Here is a 17,748-nt window from a genome sequence, read left to right as displayed (position 1 = left end):
AACTACTAAAGACTTTACCTGAGGCAGAAAGGAATCAATGGCCAGAGAAATTGCCTGACTTGGTGGATCTGTATAATCATGTCCCGGTGAGTTCCACCAATTGCACCCCAGCTTACCTTATGCGTGCAAGACCCGGCCAATTACCAATCGATCTAGAAATGGGAATTCTGAAACCAGACGCAGAAGTCCAAGACTCCAATTGGGATATCATACGGCAAAAGCAGTATCGCCAAGTGCAAGAGAGTGTGGAAAGAAGCCTTCAGCAAACTAGAGAAAGACAAGAGCGAACTTTCAACCAGAATGCTCTAGCGACCCCATTAAGACCAGGTGACCAAGTGCTCAAGAGAAATCGTCGAACCAATAAACTGGACAATCAGTGGGAAGCCGTACCCTACACAGTTTTACCAACAAGAGTGGATAATCCTAAAATGTGTCTCATTAGCAAAAACGGAGGCTTAACATCTGTACTAGTGTCAAGAGACAATCTTAAATTATGTCCGGAAGCATTGAAAGAGCCAGACGTTGTCCAGCCAGAACCAGAAGTTATTCAACCCATACAGGTTCAACCAGTAAAGGAAAAAGAAGAGGAAGTGTATCACACCTGTATAGGAGACTTTCCCAAAACCCTACTAACATACCATGGTGCAGTAGTGGTTCCCATGGTGGCCTTTTACCCAACACCAAACCCAATACCAGAAGTCCCAAGACAGGAAGAGGCTGACCCCGTACTACGGGAGGTTCCAGGCCAGGAAGAACAGATTCCTGGTCAGAGTAATCCCATTCACGGTGGACTTGCCAACTCCATAGTCGTGGAATTATCTTTAGCAGAGCGGGCAGATACTACATCCGCAGTAGACAGTAGTACACCACATGAAGAGACACCGCTATTACGTAGATCACAGCGTAGTACCCAGGGTCAATTACCGGCCAGGTATGCAGATTACCAACTATAAAGCTCATAATGTGAATTGTATATATGTTATGCCGTATATAGTTAAACAGAAAATGTAGTATAGTCATTGTTATCAGTCTGCAATGTTTAAGCCCAGTGCCTACAGAGACTTGTCTGTATGAACTTCTTGCATATTCTTGAACTTTTTATCAGCCCGGAGGCACTAAATCAAAGCTCCGGAAAGACTGCTTTTTGAACTTTGCTCCTCGCTCTTTTTGAACTTTCTTTAGACTTTATATTGATAACTCCGTTGGAAAAATGGAACTAAATTCCTGGACACTAAGTACAGTGCCTTTCCTAATACCTTCAAGGATAGAACTGTATTAATGGACGCTATTTGAAGTGACCTTGTACAGAACTATATTTTTGTTTCCTTGAGTGGTTTTTGTAACTTTTCATTTTTAAGACTCTGTACATATTAATTGTTATTTCAAAATGTTATTGTCCCACAGTCCCGGAGTACTGTTCTTAACTAAGGGGGAATGTGGCACCCCTAGGGGTATTTGCCACAAAAATAGTTACTGACAGTAAATGCAAATACTAAAATAGCAAGACTGCACTACCACCTCCGGCCAGAAGGGGGAGCTCCAGAGACTCCCCTTGATCCATTCTGGTCTGAGAGAAGAACTGGCAGTTGGGCTAAGGAGCTGAAAGTGAGAGGTCATACAGTTGAATCTCTAACAGCCCTGTGACTGTTACCAGGCCTAAATCACCGGCCTGAGGAGAAGAGGGATAGAGAAAAAGGACATTGTGAGAACCGGGTAGCATTAATCACTACCCAGAACAGGCGCAAAGACGGATACCGGATCCGTGGCTGTATTCATTACATATAATACAGCAACCGGAAAAACGTGAGGTGATATCAGCTTCACTAGGGTCGGACGCAGCAACAGACACAGAGTTCAGCGGTACTCCTGGAGGGGGTAAGCCGATAAAAGGACTCGGGTTGCCCGTCGAACCAGGACCCGGAGGGGACAGATTGGGCCGGCAGCCAGTTCACATACAGCAGCAGGGCCACACAGATATTGCGTACAATAAGAGGCGAAGACCCCGGCAGGGTCAAAGTAACTCAGAGTTCCCATACAGACTCCGGTGACAGGACTGGTTGTAAATCCTTTTTTGTTAAAGTAAACTGGTTAAACGTTTCAGTGCCTCAGTCTTTCATTTGGACAATAGCCATCTATCCAGGATTGGGATCATCACCGCTGGGAGAACCTGCTGCTGATCAAGTAAGTGCCTGTTCCCTCACGATACCCCTTACACTGTGCATTGCCTGACGCCACAGCACCGGGTCAAGCCACCCGTGACACCCCCCTCAAGAGACAGACCCCATTGGTCCGGTGCTGGGTACCCCGGTCTCTTGGGCGTCACAATACTATATGAGGGGGGCTGCATTATACCCTATGAGGGTGCTACATTATATTCTATGGGGAAGCTGCATTATACCTTAAGAGGGGGTTGCATTATATTTTGTGGGGGGCTGCATTATATTCTATGAGGGGGGCTACATTATATTGTATGAGGGGGCTACCCCAACCCCTGCTACATAATTAAGATGTGTATGTGGCACCCCTAGGGGTATTTGCCACAAAAATAGTTACTGACACTAAATACAAATACTAAAATAGCAAGACTGCACTACCACCTCCGGCCAGAAGGGGGAGCTCCAGAGACTCCCCTTGATCCATTCTGGTCTGAGTAAAGAACTGGCAGTTGGGCTAAGGAGCTGAAAGTGAGAGGTCATACAGCTGAATTTCTAACAGCCCTATGACGGTTTCCAGGCCCAAATCACCGGCCTGAGGAGAAGAGGGACAGAGAAAAAGGACATTGTGAGAACCGGGTAGCATTAATCACTACCCAGAACAGGCGCAAAGACGGATACCGGATCCGCGGCTGTATTCATTATATATAATACAGCAACCGGAAAAACGTGAGGTGATATCAGCTTCACTAGGGCCGGACGCAGCAACAGACACAGTTCAGCGGTACTCCCGGAGGGGGTAAGCCGATAAAAGGACTCGGGTTGCCTGTCGAACCAGGGCCCGGAGGGGACAGATTGGGCCGGCAGCCAGTTCACATACAGCAGCAGGGCCACACAGAAATTGCGCACAATAAGAGGCGAAGACCCCAGCAGGGTCAAAGTAACTCAGAGTTCCCATACAGACTCCGGTGACAGGACTGGTTGTAAATCCCTTTATGTTGAAGTAAACTGGTTAAATGTTTCAGTGCCTCAGTCTTTCATTTGGACAATAGCCATCTATCCAGGATCGGGATCATCACCGCTGGGAGAACATGCTGCTGATCGAGTAAGTGCCTGTTCCCTCACGATACCCCTTACACTGTGCATTGCCTGACGCCACAGCACCGGGTCAAGCCACCCGTGACATCCCCCTCAAGAGACAGACCCCATTGGTCCGGTGCTGGGTACCCCGGTCTCCTGGGCGTCACAATTACTACCTTATATTATACCCTGATATTAGTGTGTTTTACCACACAATTGGTAGTCTTGTATTTATTTCTATGTAGCTACATAGTGGGCACCAAGAATAATTTTCTCTGGTGGGCCCAAGGTGCTCCAGTCCAACGCTGGCAATAAAAGCTATCAAAACACAGTATATATCCAAAACAGAACGAATAAAAGCTGTGGCCATAATGTCCTGGCCAGGAGGTCTGTACCGGCGGCTTATTTTTACCACACAGCGACCACTGTAAAAAACAAAACCCAAAATACAATGATGCAATTCTATTTTTTCACATTTTCCACGCACATCGGATTTTTTTTTCCAGTTTTTGAGTACATTCTAGGATAAAATGAATGGTATCATTCAAAACGACAATTCATGTCATAAAATAAAAGCCCTTGCACGGCCAAGTAGATGGAGTAAAAAAGTTATGGCTCTTGGACTAAAGGGAGGAAAAAATTAAAGTACGGGTTGTAAAATGTCTGCTCCTAAAGGGTAGCAAGCAGGTTGGAAAACAAACTTTCATTGCTCCCCCTCCCCGGGTCCATTCCAGAGATTCCTCTACTGCTCTGTGTGGCTATTGTCTGAAGTGCTGACATCAAGCGAACAGCGCTGCAGCCAGTCAGTCAGCGCTGCAGCCAGTCAGTCAGCGCAGCCGCTCTCAACAGCTTGTGAAGTGTACTCTGAGGTGACTGACTGCAGCGCTGTCCACATGTCAGCACTGCAGACAAACAGATACTGAGGGCAGCAGAGGAAACAGTGCTGGACCTGGGGAGGAGGAGTAAAGAGTTTTGTTTGATTTTACAATTGCAGCTCTTCTAGGGCTGATTTTTTTTAACAGAATCTCTTCAAGGAGTTTAGATTGAAAACGTTCTGCTCCCCTCACCAAAAAAACTTAAGTGTGAATTGTGAACACCAAGTGGCTAATAGACAGATCCCGAGTGACTGGACCAGGGCACAGGCTGCTGCTGACCTACAAGCACGTGCACCCATGACGTCACTCCATATCGACTATGGGCAAAGTTGCCCTCATCCATGATGGCGGCCAAGGATTTCCGCTTCCGTCCCTTCCCACGTGCTCGCTTCCTGTCTTTTCCACTCTGTCCGGACCGGGACAGGACGGGCCGCAGACATGGCGCTCTATAACTTCAAGAAGATCACGGTGGTGCCGACCGCCAAGGTACGTGAGCTGGGGCCGGGCGGGCGGTGTGTACAGCCGGCGTTATGTTAGGGGGCTGCGGCCCGACCGGTGGGGAGTGACCCCGGAGAGACACGTGGAGGGCGGCCGCATGGAGCACAGTCCTGGCCGTGCAGCTGTGTGTCCCATCAGCGGTGCCCCCAGTCTCACAGTTCTCCTCATTCCCCCCTCCCTGCTGTCCACAGTGCCATCTCCAGCCTATGGTGCCAGCTGACCTGCCACCATTCCCCCCCCATTGCTGCTCTCCCCCATATCTGTAGAATCCAGTGATGCTGCCCCTCTATATAAACCCTCACCCCTCGCCTCCTGCTGCCAGCGACATCAGTGGAGGTGACCATCGTCTTTCTCAGCCCCTGAGCCCCAATCATCGAACCTTCACACCGGTGTCCTAATAAAAAAAACTTCAAAAAGTTTCAATACATTGTGTCTGCCGCCGTGCAGTTTTTGCGCCTTTTTCTGTTCTCGCGCCTTGTACTCACTTCACCGTTAATCTTGCCTCGGATCAGACGCTGCGCCCTCCCCCTGTCAGGCACTGACCCTCCTCTGTGATTCTGTCGGACCCCGTGCTCCTCTCCAGGAGCCTCACACTCTGCCTCCTCGCCAATGTGAGGGTCGCCCGTCTTGATGACTCAGGATCAAAGTTTTTATGACCGGCACAAAAATGTAAAAATGTTGTGGGAACCCATTTTGGGGTGACGTGTGACATTTCTGCCGCCATTTCTTCACATCCCAAAAAGGTGGTTTTGCACCAGTTATCGCTTTTTTTTTTTTTTAAAGGAGCAAAACAACTTGTCACAACCATTTTCATGGTGTATAGAAAGTGACAATTTGCTCCAAATTCTCCACTAACGGGCGACGTTTGTCACCCTCAAGTGTTCCAGTGAAAAGTCACAGCGTTCAGTGACTGTCGTCCCCGTTGGTGTCGGGCCCTCCAGTACCATTAGGGAGGTGTTATACTTCCACAGGCGCGTCGTCAGGATGTGCACCACATTCCATAAATACGGGGTGGTCGGAGGAGGAGGAGGGTACACCAAGGATTCGCGCATGTTCTGCCATATTTGGTAAATGAGGGCATTATCTGATGATTGTATCCTGGTCGCCATGGCAATGTATGACAGGAAATCGGCCATTTTTACTTGTTTTTTTTATGCGATGTGTGTGTTTGTATGTGACGGGAGTTAATGTCATACGATTAACCCTTTGTGCCCGTGTCTTGCAGGACTTCATAGACCTCACGTTGTCCAAGACCCAAAGAAAGACGCCGACGGTTGTCCACAAACATTATCAGATCAACCGGATCCGGCATTTTTATATGAGAAAAGTGAAGTTCACCCAGCAAAATTACCACGACCGCCTCTCTCAGATTCTCACAGATTTCCCAAAATTGGATGTAAGTCTATGTTTTAGGGGGTTTTCCATCTGTGGGTTAGTGAGAGGGCACACAGGGCCCGTATACAGGACAGTATGATGTGCGCGTAACGGTGCACCGCTCAGCAATGATTGGCTGAGGGGGGACACGTGACCAGAGCTCGCGGACCTTCACCAGCTGGTGTGTGCAGGGTATGATATCAGTGTCCTGGACGCACAAATTGTGACCCTTTATGAGATCTGTCGAGATCTAACGCTCATGGTCTCCATCCCGTCTCCGCACAGCGTCACATTGATACTCCTGTGATGTCCAGCCTATGGTGGGCTGCAAAAGAAAGAGATTGACGTTTTTACTGCGATCATTAATTATTACAGTATATACCACAAACGATCTAACAGTCTCAAATTCAAGTTCCTCCAGGGGCAACTAAAAAAAAAAAAATATGTAAGCCTGAAACGCCCTTTTTCACAATTCAAAAATTAAAATAAATGAATATTGGGCATTAATGCATCCATAAAAGTCCAATTTATAAAATATAAAATGGTTTAACCCATATGATAAATGCTGTAAGGAGGTAATAAAACAAAATATCTCAATTCCGTTTTTCGCTCATTTTTGCATCCTTCCCTTTCTACCACAGATCTGACTTTTTTTTTTTTTTTTCCCTTGAAAACTACTAAAATAATATACTAAGTTTGGTATAGCCATAATCGTTCTGACCAGAAGAATCGTGTTGCCGGGTAATTTTCACCGCTGAACGAGCATTGTAAGAAAACCAACCGCCCCCCAAAAAATGATGGAATTGCGTGTTTTGTTTTTTCATTTTTAACCCCAGTACGTAGTAAAATGGATTTTGCCATTTAAAACCACTCGTTCCACAAGAAACAAGCCGTCATATGGCCATGGTGGCAATAAAACATAAAGCATTTTGTCTCTTGGAAAAAGGGAGTAAAAAAAATCTAAAGGGGTTAATGGAATGGTGGACGGCTGTGCTTGGTGCTGCTCCATTTAAAATCAATGAGGATCAGGACATGACCCCCTAATGTCCCCTGTGTTGCGGCTGCAGAAGAGGTGAACACTTGATTAGTTTGTTCCCCATAATTTGCAGTTATTCGCTCAGGGTCCCACAATAAGAGGTCGTCTGATCACCGGAACTATAACTAATGGGAGGCTCCTAAGCGGAGCAAGTCAATGAAGCTAGATCTGGGGACAGCATGGATTCATTTATTATGCCCCCATCTTCCATACACATGCATGCTCGGTTCCATGTTCTTGTTAGGAAGACCAGATTCCTGCAGCTTGTGAGGACCCCGTTCTGTTGTTCCGTACCTAAGCTAAAGGGAGTGAGGAGGTTGATGTGTTTGCCGATGTCCTGAATGCATCACTGTCTTTCTCCCCAGGACGTACATCCGTTCTATGCAGATTTAATGAACGTCCTTTACGATAAGGATCACTACAAGCTGGCACTGGGGCAGATAAACATCGCCAAGAACCTGGTGGACAAGTAAGGCTACTCACTGCATGGACACTTGCATCCTGCGTTGTATTCCTTGAGCTCTTGTGACTTTATGTTGTGTCTTAGTGTGGCCAAGGATTACGTGAGGCTGATGAAATATGGAGACTCCTTGTACCGCTGTAAACAGCTGAAGCGGGCGGCCCTGGGGCGCATGTGCACCATCATCAAGAGGCAGAAGCAGAGCTTGGAATACCTGGAGCAAGGTAACACCACCATGCAGATGTTTCTGGAGACGCAAGATGATTATTTCGGTCTCTTCCATACAGAGAAGTCATTTTGACTCGTAACCTTTTTTTTCACTCTTTACAGTGCGTCAACATCTCTCCCGTTTGCCAAGCATTGACCCCAACACTCGTACCCTGCTTCTCTGCGGCTACCCAAATGTCGGGAAATCCAGCTTCATCAATAAGGTTGTGAAAATCTCTCCTTCTTTTTTATTTTTTTTTTATTTTTTTTAATTTGGGGATTATTTGATTTTGAAGCTGGTAAAAATACTTACCGCAAATGATTTTATTGACTGCTTTGCTTTTACATACAGCAAAGCTATATGTGCCTCCTTCAGGTGTATTGTCCTAGAAGACCACAGTACTGTCATATAGCATGCCACAGTTAAAGGGATTTTATCACCTTTCTTGTATTTTACATATGGACCAAGCGATCTATAAAAATATTAAGTACCAGATACATATCATTCCCCCATCGCTGCATAATTCTACAGGACTGGTCCCCCCCCCCCCATCCACAGGTCTCCTCGTACTCTTCCAGCAATGTCGGTGTAAGACCACTGTAGATAATCAGTGGCTTTACAGCAGAAGAGTAGGAGTGGAGACCAGGCGAGCGGTTCAGTGGTCTGGATCGATAGTGTAGCATCTGCTATTTAAAGAGTAGCTGCACTTTTCAATAACACAAAGCGGCTTCAAAATAATTATTCTTGGCAGCACGTTGTCCTGTGTAAACAGGCTGCTGAGAACAATGATATTCTATGTGCACAGAACCATCGTACTGGCGATCGTTCTGTGCGGTCGGCTTGTGTAAACAGGCTAGTAGACGACAGTCTTCATGTAGCTGAACCCCGGCTGTTCACTCGTATCCCCTCGCTGGAATCGTCATGTCTCACTACGTCATCATGCCCTCCGATATGGGAACACAAACTTGGCTACATACAAGTGACTGTTAAGAGAAAACGTCTTAGTGATTGATTTGTGTTTTTCAGGTGACGAGGGCAGATGTAGAGGTCCAGCCATACGCCTTTACAACCAAGTCCTTGTTTGTTGGGCACATGGATTACAAGTACCTCCGCTGGCAGGTAAGATCGGTGTGGGCAGAATGTCATATTTCCATTTACCATCTCCACTTTCCACGATCTTTGGAGTAAATTGATCATTTTAATGAAACTGGCCAAGCAATCTTTCCACCAGGTGATTTGTCTTACAATGCAGCTAATGTCCGTAGTGAATTTATAGCTGAGGTCTCCATCCTGCTGCTGGGAGTTATAGTATAACAGTCTTAGCGCATAGAGCAGCTTTAACCCCTTTATGGCTAGCTGGGAGCTGTGTGATCATGATTGACAAATCGGATCAGTGGTATGATAGAGCCGCTGGCTTCATCTGTCGTTTCTGATGTTGCAAGTGGAGGTCGGCTTTACCTTTTGCAGCATTGGAGGAGAACAGGAGGCCTGAAACTGGATGTATCCAGCTATATTACAGTGGCGCTTACAAGCTCCTCTCCACCCACGGCTGTTAGACGCACATGATGGCTGTCTAAATGTCATCATGTGGGAGGAACACGACATATAATGTAAGTGTCATGTCGTGAAGGGGTTAACATGCTGCTTCCAGAACAGATATAGTTTTCAACATGACAGGCTCCCTTTAAATGTCACTCCCTTTAAATGCTTTAGAGAGCGCCATATAAACGGGAGCAATCAATCTAGCTAGTACAGCACAGCGGGCACCTACCCTATATTGAACCTGTGCCATACACCTGCACCCAGTGATAGGCATATCCTCACATTTCAGGAAGGCATTAATTTAAAGGTATAAATGATCCACTTTCCATAAAATGTCTTTTATTTTTAGATGTTGATTAGTATCAGTACATTTATAGCCTAGTTTACATGCGGCTTTCTGGAAGCTATCTTGTTACTGTGAAATGACTTGTCATGGGGCACATTGCAGGTAGTGGACACCCCTGGGATTCTGGATCATCCCCTGGAGGACAGGAACACCATCGAGATGCAGGCGATCACTGCCCTGGCTCACCTCCGGGCCGCCGTCCTGTACGTCATGGATGTGTCGGAGCAATGCGGACACACTATAGAGCAGCAGCTGGAGCTCTTCAGCAACATCCGTCCTCTGTTCTCCAATAAGGTGAGTCCCGCCATCAGATGCTGGAGACTTGACAGTAACACGGGAAAGTAAAACTTATCAGCTTTATTTTTCCCTCATAGCCTCTCATTATCGTTCTGAATAAGTGTGACGTGAAGCGCGTCTCTGAGCTCGAAGAACAACAACAGGTAAGAATGTGACGCCTCGAAAACCTACTGTGTTGCAAAACTGAGGACCACCGTAAACATAGCTATGATGGTCTGGAATGAAAAGAATCTGTGAGGTGGATCATAAAGAAATGACATCACTGACGAATCGCGTCTGTGTCAAATCTGCAAATATTTTGAAACAAGCTGTCGAGACGAGAGATCTGGTCTGTGTAAACGTTTTCCCTGAGCAAACGTTCATTTGTGGCTTGTTCTCATCTTTTAGGCAGTCATTAAAGATCTTACCCGTTTTCGGGGATCATTTTATATATTTTTTTTATACACATCTATTTTTTTTAACCCAAAAGCATGTAATTGAGACTAAAAATCAATTTTGTAATTTGATTTAATGTTGCATCGTTTGCCTTCTATAATCCTCCGTATTGCACTGTCTAGTGCTGCGGAATGAGCTACCTGTGAACCCATCGGTCGGCCGGGGAGTTTGTACATATTACCTGTCTGTACGTTTCAGAACTGGTAGTGCTGTAGCATTTCTAGATGTCTTATTTCTTGAAATCCCAGCAGATTTTCTGCAGTTTCAGTAAGGCTATACATAAATGAATCTTGAGAAATAAGCAATAACAAGGAACTTCATGAGGTCTGTGCTTGTGTATAATCCATTGCCTGCACTTTATGGAAAGTAACACGTTGGTGTTTTTTCCAGAAAATCTTTAAGGACTTTGAAAATGAGGGCCTGCCGATAATCGAGACCAGCACCCTCACAGAGGAAGGCGTCATCCAAGTGAAGACTGAGGTTCGCTGACCTTGTAATGGTGGCTACGAGCCGTCTTCCCAGGGCCGTGGAATGTAATGTCTGTTTTCCTCTCTTCTGATCGCAGGCGTGTGACAGACTGCTGGCTTATAGAGTGGAAACCAAGATGAAGGGGAACAAAGTAAATGATGTCCTAAACCGGCTGCACCTGGCGGTACCAAATAAGCGGGATGAGAAGGTGAGGCAGAAAATGTCCTCCAAAGCTGTCATCTGCGCTAACTAGATGCAATAAGTTTATATTAAAGGGGTTCTCCGGTGAAAACACGTCACCTCCTATTCCCACAGGATGGGTGATAACTTACCGTCTGACCGCTCTGCAGAACACAGAGCTTTTAGTTTCTAGAATGGAGAGGCAGTGCGAATTGGGCTCTGTTCGTTCCTTATGGGCCTGCCAGGTTCTTCACTCCATAAGGAAAGATTGGAGTGGCGTTCAGAACATCTAAGCTGTTGCACCATTTTCTAATGGGATCCAAAGTTCCCCATTTTAGCTGAAGGTCCCTGCTAGGACATCCACCAATCAGCAAGTTGTCACCTATCGAGCTGATAACTTTTTTTTTTTTTTTAACCAGACCCTTTGTCTGAGGGTGTAATGATTGACTGATTTATTACTACACTGACCATACAGATATACAGAGTGAGGAGTTTTGTATACGGTCCTCTTTCAATTAACCCTTTTTGATCTCCCACTTGTTGCACTGCAAATGAGCAGAAAAATATGTAAACTTGGCTCACCATGAAGAGTAAGGGTGGATTTGCAATTGGTATATTTGCCCAGCGTGTTCATCAAAGTATCTATGGAGCCCGTTCACCCGAAAACAGCCAAAACAGGATTTTAAGTAAGAACGAACACAAAGACATCTGTCAGGAAATCCTCCTCCGAGAACGCACCTATTAATTGTGTTACCTGCGGGACATGAATAGTGGCCCTTTCTTCCTCTTGGGAATGTATCAGGATTCTTCTGACTTTTGACATCTGCCAAACGGGAAGATTGTTCTGTTCAGGAGCGCTACCCGAATGTAATGTACTTACCACTAATTTTGTTTCAGGAAAGACCGCCTTTCATACCAGAGGGAGTGGCATTAAGAAAGAAACGGATGGATACTGAAGCTCCTAAGAAAAGATTGGTTAGTGGTTTTCCCATTCTCCTCAGTGTTTGTGTAGCATGCTGAGGCTGTTTTCACACAGCAGAGATGTTGCCATAGGCCATATCCATTATTTGCTGTTTTTTTCTTTAGAAATAGAGATCTAAGACTAAAAGACAGCATATGTGCATTCATATTTTACCCCATTTTGAAGGTGTGCACAGAACGGCTATTGTCACCCCTCGCTATACAGTTAGTGGCGGCTGTATACACACCCCGACACTGTGACAACCATCTCTGCGGTGTATCTGTGCAGAACGAGCGGTCAGTGCTGGGGTGTGTATACAGCCGCCACTAACTGTATAGTGAGAGGTGACTGTATCGGCTTCTTCTATGCCCCCCATGATAGTTGGCGGCTCCTTGGAGGAAACATTCAGTTTCTCCCAGTACCTTCACTTTCAGTACGGTGTTCAGGCAGCATTGTAACACTATGTACATGCAGATTAACCCTACACCTGCAGGTAACTTGGGTTTGCCAAAATGACAGGTTCCCTTTAATTCAGTGGATCATATCTGTGGATGTATCATGCAGAATCTGAAACCGTACTTAATATGAACTTAACAATCCATGCCATTTCCATTTTTTGCAATGAGGCATAAAGTATTTCATTAGCTGCAGAATGTCAGTAGATTCTGTCAGGACTTCGTTGCTGGATCTGACAGAATCTTGAAGAGGTTTCCTAATGTGCTAATGTGTTTTTTTTTTTTTTTTTGTGACTTTTAGGAGAAAGACCTTGAAATGGAGTTGGGCGATGACTATATCCTGGATCTGCAGAGTAAGTATCGCGCAGAGATGATCTAGTCTCAAGCAGAACTTTGAATCTATTGGATGTTTGTAGTTCTCTGTATTCACAAATTGGAAATGGTTTTAACATTTAATTTTGCTTCACTTTCAAGAATACTGGGATCTAATGAACCCAACGGAGAAATACGACCGGATCCCAGAAGTGTGGCAAGGACATAACATTGCTGATTACATAGATCCTGTAATTATGAAGGTAAGTTTAGGTGAATAGTCATGTCAGTAGTCGCAGCTGCTATTGCTTTTTCTAGTTACCAATTGGTAGTAGAAACCTTTTACCTTCGGTAAAGGAGAATTCTGGTCTAGCCACATGTCTTCTGGATAAGTGATAACTGTTGGGGACCACTGCTGGGACCTCCATCCAACTCCTCCAGGCTACAGCCTTGGGTCCAGGGGAGCTGTTAGACACAAGTTCTGGAGATTGTGATCTCAGAGGGGTTACCCATAATGATCAACTAGAGTTTGGTGATAGGATCCAGTCCAGCGTCTGGGTCGGGGTCGTGATTGTCGGACACAAGCCCTGAGAATCACCACCTACCTGACGGCATCTGCGGCTCTTCTGTTTATTACCTCCTTGCCTGGCGCAACTCCACATGCACCATGTGCCACAACAATGACTTTGCGCTAGGCTGGCTATTCAAAAGAAAAGCTGTGTATTTCGGGAGGTCAGAAGCAGTCCTCAAGGCTCCTGTCCTGACCGCCACAGATTATTGACCTGGCTGCTGGATCAAGTCCTCTGAATCGGATTGCACAAACTCGAATGATCTCCTATCCTTTGGAAATAAAATCAGTGATTCAGTGCAAGGATCCTGCAAACTGAAGCATAGAATGGCGTGGACTATTTTCTGCATGATTTGGGAGTAAAGGTAGATTTTAAGGATGTAAGTGGAACTTTGCTTTACAGGAAAGTTAATGATCTGGCGCCAAGTCTTGTAGTAGTGAGCTAGTGAACCTCTACAGATGCATTAACACTTAGGTTTTTTTTTTCTTTTTTAAAAAGTGGTTGAACAGTTTAGGAAAAGGGTTAGCTTTTTTTCTCCATAGAAACAGACCCACTACTTCCCATGGGCTTTCTGCATTACTGCAGTTCACCCACATTGACTTCAATGGAGCAGTGTGGTTCCTGGACATGGTGAGAATTGTTAGGGGTCTTGCCATCTCTGTGACAATATCCGCTTTTAGTTATTTCCATGATTGGGTTTGGGAATCTTAAAACCAGCATGATTAGAGGTGAGCAAGTGATGTTTGTTCATTAACTAATTGTCCCATATCCATCATATGTTTTTGTTTTTATTGGCAGAAACTAGAAGAGTTGGAAAAAGAGGAAGAGCTGAAGGAAAGAGCTGGTGAATATGACAGTGACATTGAAAGCGAGGATGAAGAAATGGCAGAAATTCGCCAACTTGCCAAGCAAATTCGTAACAAGAAAAAACTAAAAGTTCTGGAGTCAAGAGAAAAAGATATTCACGGGCCACGACTGCCAAGAACTGCGAAAAAAGTAAGTGCTTCCTCATCGAGGTTTGCTCAGTCATTATAAGGATGAAATCATGCGCAGGTTCTTTGCCTCCGGATATTCTTCTATCCGCTCTGAAACTGTTGACAGAATGTGAATGATGTATATATTATATGGAAATTACGCTGCACCGCACAGGCCTCAGGTTTTATTTCTGTAAATGAGCAAAACCAAAAACATTGCTGGCTATAAATATTCAATTACATGGAACAAATACAGACTGGAAAAAATCTAGAATCTGCCGCAGAAATCTGGGTTATGGCATTTATGCTAAATAAACGTGATAATTTTTATTTTCAGGTGCAGCGCAAGACATTAGAGAAGGAGATGAGTGATCTCGGGCTCGATATGACCGAGAAAGATGAGGTAAGAAAACATAATGAATCCCAGTATCAAGACTTGAATAATGCTTAAGTCTATCATTCCTTGGAGTCCTATATGGAGCGAACGCCACGAGATCTCCCCTCTCTAACCAGGAATAGTGCTGAGAAGAGTCACAAGATCACCGTGACACCTTGCGGCTTGCACGCTGCCGATCGGGGATAGTTTGTCCTATTTTCGATCAGATACATCACTGCGGATTATAGCGTGGTATATAAATGGAGACCCATTACATTTCACACATAGGACTGCTACGGTTTCCTGTCCCATTGTAGCTTCGGGATTGTTGGGACGTGCTAGGTTTATACAGTGGTGATAAATTCGTTGAAAAGATTTGTGCTGCAAATATTATAAATCTTTTAGAAAAGCTGTAAAAATAAATCTCTGTAAATCCTATTACCACTAATGGGATTATTTATGGTGTTACTTGTTACTTTCAGACCCATTATGCAACACAAGCAAGATCCAGGAGTGTGCAGAGGAAACGAAAGCGCGACGAGTCTGAACCGCCAACGTCTGTCACCCGCAGCAGGAGCAACTCAAAACCCCCACGAGATCAGTCCGGGGTTCGTGATGCAAAGGTGGGTGTCCCCCTTATTTCTACTGATTGTTACAAGTTGCCCCCAGACCGTCACAGCATCTCAGCAGTATATGGACTTAGTGAGGATCTGTCATTTGCCAAAAATGTTGAGTGCTTCCTGCTGTTCTCCTCAATCTGCGCCCATATTTTCTTTATTTATTTTTTTTGCTCCTTGTTAGTGATGAGCGAGTATACTCGTTGCTCAGGTTTTCCCGAGCACGCTCGGGTGGTTTCCGAGTATTTTTTAGTGCTTGGAGACTTAGTTTTCATCACCTCAGCTGAATGATTTACAGCTGTTAGCCAGCTCAATGACATGTGGGGATTCCCTAGCAACCAGGCAACCCCCACATGTACTCAGGCCGGCTAGTAGCTGTAAATCATTCATCTGCCCCGATGAAAACTAAATCTCCGAGCACTAACAAATACTCGGAGGTCACCCGAGCGTGCTCGTGAAAACCTGAGCAACGAGTATACTCGCTCATCACTACTCCTTGTATATAAATCTAGTTTTATTAGCCAAGGAGTATGATCCTATTGTCGTCTTTTGGAATCTTCTTGAGGATCATGCCATCTTGTATATTTACATAGAAGAAGGGGGGGGGGGGGGGGTCATATTAAAGGAACAGAAGAAAAACATTCCAGATTCAGAATATGTTTATAGAAAGTGATTAGTGATGAGCGAACATGCTCGAATAAGTCGTCAACTGAGCGTGCTCGTGTACTAACCAAGTGTCTTCTGCATGCTCGAAAAATTTGCTAAAAAGCAATCACCACATGTGTTGAGGTTGCGACTAGAACATTTTATTTCTTCAATCATGCCGAAAATACTTGATTAGGACATGAGCATGCTCGGGTAAGACCTTATCCGAGCACGCTCGCTCATCACTAGTCTTGGAGCATCTTTTTTTTTGTGATGGTTGGGCTCCTGGTAATATTACGTGACTTTTTATGCTGGGTGTCTCGTGTACCTTGAGTCATGTTCTGGTCACAACATCTTGAAATGAAATCATACATTTTGTATTTACCCTTTTGTTTCTCAGATGGCCAAGAAAGCAAAGACTATCATGAAGAAATCTCAGAGGAAAATGAATAGAATGGGCAAGAAAGGAGAATCTGACAGACACGTGTATGATCTGAAGCCCAAACACTTATTGGTTGGCAAGAGGAAATCTGGTTCCACAGACCGAAGATAATGGTGTTGACATGTGCGGCCTCCATCGTGGTCTGCTGCAGAAAGGACATTGTACAAGGAGCGAGCGCCATCCTTATAGACCTCCTACCACAATGTGTCTGCCCTACAGACCATCAGCACATTGTCTTCACGGATCAGACTCTGTTCTGGACTTCACCACCCTTCAGATTGGGCCTTGTATTTCTTTAGTTTGATGCCTTCAGATGTAAAAAAATGAAGTCTGGAACATCTGATATTTATTCATTAAAAATAACTCTGGAAGAAAAACTAAGCGGTATCTGGAAAACACAATTTGCAGCCTTATTTTCCATAAGTAGAGAATATTCCAGCATCTCTTTGCTCAGACGGTGAAATAAAACTTTATTGTGCCAGCTTGTGGGCTTCTATACGTTTGTCTGCTTTATTATAGGACTGATATAAAGGTTTAATCAAAGAAAAGATCCTTTCAGAGAAAAGTTGGTAAACCTTTGCCAATAGAGATTTATGTTTTCCTCTATTGGGACCATCACAATCTTTTGTAACAAATTTCATCCTTCTGCTATAAGTGCCCTTTAGTAAGTGAGGTGTAAAGCAGCTCTTGCAGGAGTATAATACAGCGGCTTGTGAAAGTATTCAACCCCCGCCCCTGGCTTTTTTACACATTTTGTTACATTAACCCCTGGAATTTTTTGTTTGGTGTTTTCGTTTTTCGCTCCCCTCCTTCCCAGAGCCATAACGTTTTTTTATTTTTCTGTCAATATGGCCATGTGAGGGTTTATTTTTTGCGGGGCAAGTTGTACTTTTCAACGACACCATTGGTTTTACCATGTCGTGTACTAGAAAACGGGAAAAAAAATCCAAGCGCGTTGAAATTGCAAGAAAAGTGCAATCCCACACTTGCTTTCTGTTTGGCTTTTTTTACTACGTTCACTAAATGCTAAAACTGACCTGCCATTATGATTCTCCAGGTCATTACGAGTTCAGAGGCACCAAACATGTCTAGTTTCTTTTTTATCTAAGTGGTAAAAAAAAAATTACAAACTTTGCTAAAAAAAAAAAAAAAAAATTGCGCAATTTTCAGATACCCATAGCGTCTCCATTTTTCGTGATCTGGGGTCGGTTGAGGGCTTATTTTTTGCGTGCTGAACTGGCGTTTTTAATGATACAATTTTGGAGCAGATACATTCTTTTGAGCGCCTGTTATTGCATTTTAATAGCAACCATGGGAGGCTAGAAGCTGGCATAGCCTGATCGGCTCTACTACATAGGGGCGATGCTCAGATCGCCCCTATGTAGCTGAATTAAAGCATTGCTATGCGCGCCGACCACAGGGTGGTGCTCACAGCAATCTGGCAT

The 17,748-nt window shown here is 44.7% G+C and overlaps 1 protein-coding gene across 1 annotated transcript; it reads left to right on the top strand.

Annotated features, from left to right (window-relative positions):
- The first annotated feature begins 4,477 nt into the window (after nt 1–4,477).
- Nucleotides 4,478–16,799, top strand: GTPBP4 (GTP binding protein 4). The gene is made up of 17 exons (XM_069729703.1): nt 4,478–4,594; nt 5,832–6,002; nt 7,382–7,485; nt 7,564–7,700; nt 7,807–7,907; nt 8,711–8,803; nt 9,675–9,866; nt 9,947–10,012; nt 10,695–10,784; nt 10,870–10,980; nt 11,850–11,927; nt 12,670–12,721; nt 12,843–12,943; nt 14,048–14,245; nt 14,561–14,626; nt 15,082–15,222; nt 16,262–16,799. Exons 1-17 carry the CDS (start codon nt 4,547–4,549, stop codon nt 16,412–16,414), a joined length of 1,902 nt encoding a protein of 633 aa, XP_069585804.1. The 5' UTR covers nt 4,478–4,546; the 3' UTR covers nt 16,415–16,799.
- The last annotated feature ends 949 nt before the right edge of the window (nt 16,800–17,748 follow it).

The sequence above is a fragment of the Ranitomeya imitator genome, chromosome 6, assembly GCF_032444005.1.
Source record: "Ranitomeya imitator isolate aRanImi1 chromosome 6, aRanImi1.pri, whole genome shotgun sequence".
NCBI lineage: Eukaryota > Metazoa > Chordata > Amphibia > Anura > Dendrobatidae > Ranitomeya > Ranitomeya imitator.
This window is presented reverse-complemented; position numbering and strand designations above follow the sequence as displayed.

Excerpts from the sequence above, each read along its gene's own strand:
- GTPBP4 (XM_069729703.1), top strand. The coding sequence starts at position 4,547 with ATGGCGCTCTATAACTTCAAGAAGATCACGGTGGTGCCGACCGCCAAG. Across the intron at positions 9,867-9,946 it reads GTCCTCTGTTCTCCAATAAG|CCTCTCATTATCGTTCTGAA; the intron begins GTGAGTCCCGCC and ends TTTCCCTCATAG. Across the intron at positions 10,981-11,849 it reads CAAATAAGCGGGATGAGAAG|GAAAGACCGCCTTTCATACC; the intron begins GTGAGGCAGAAA and ends ATTTTGTTTCAG.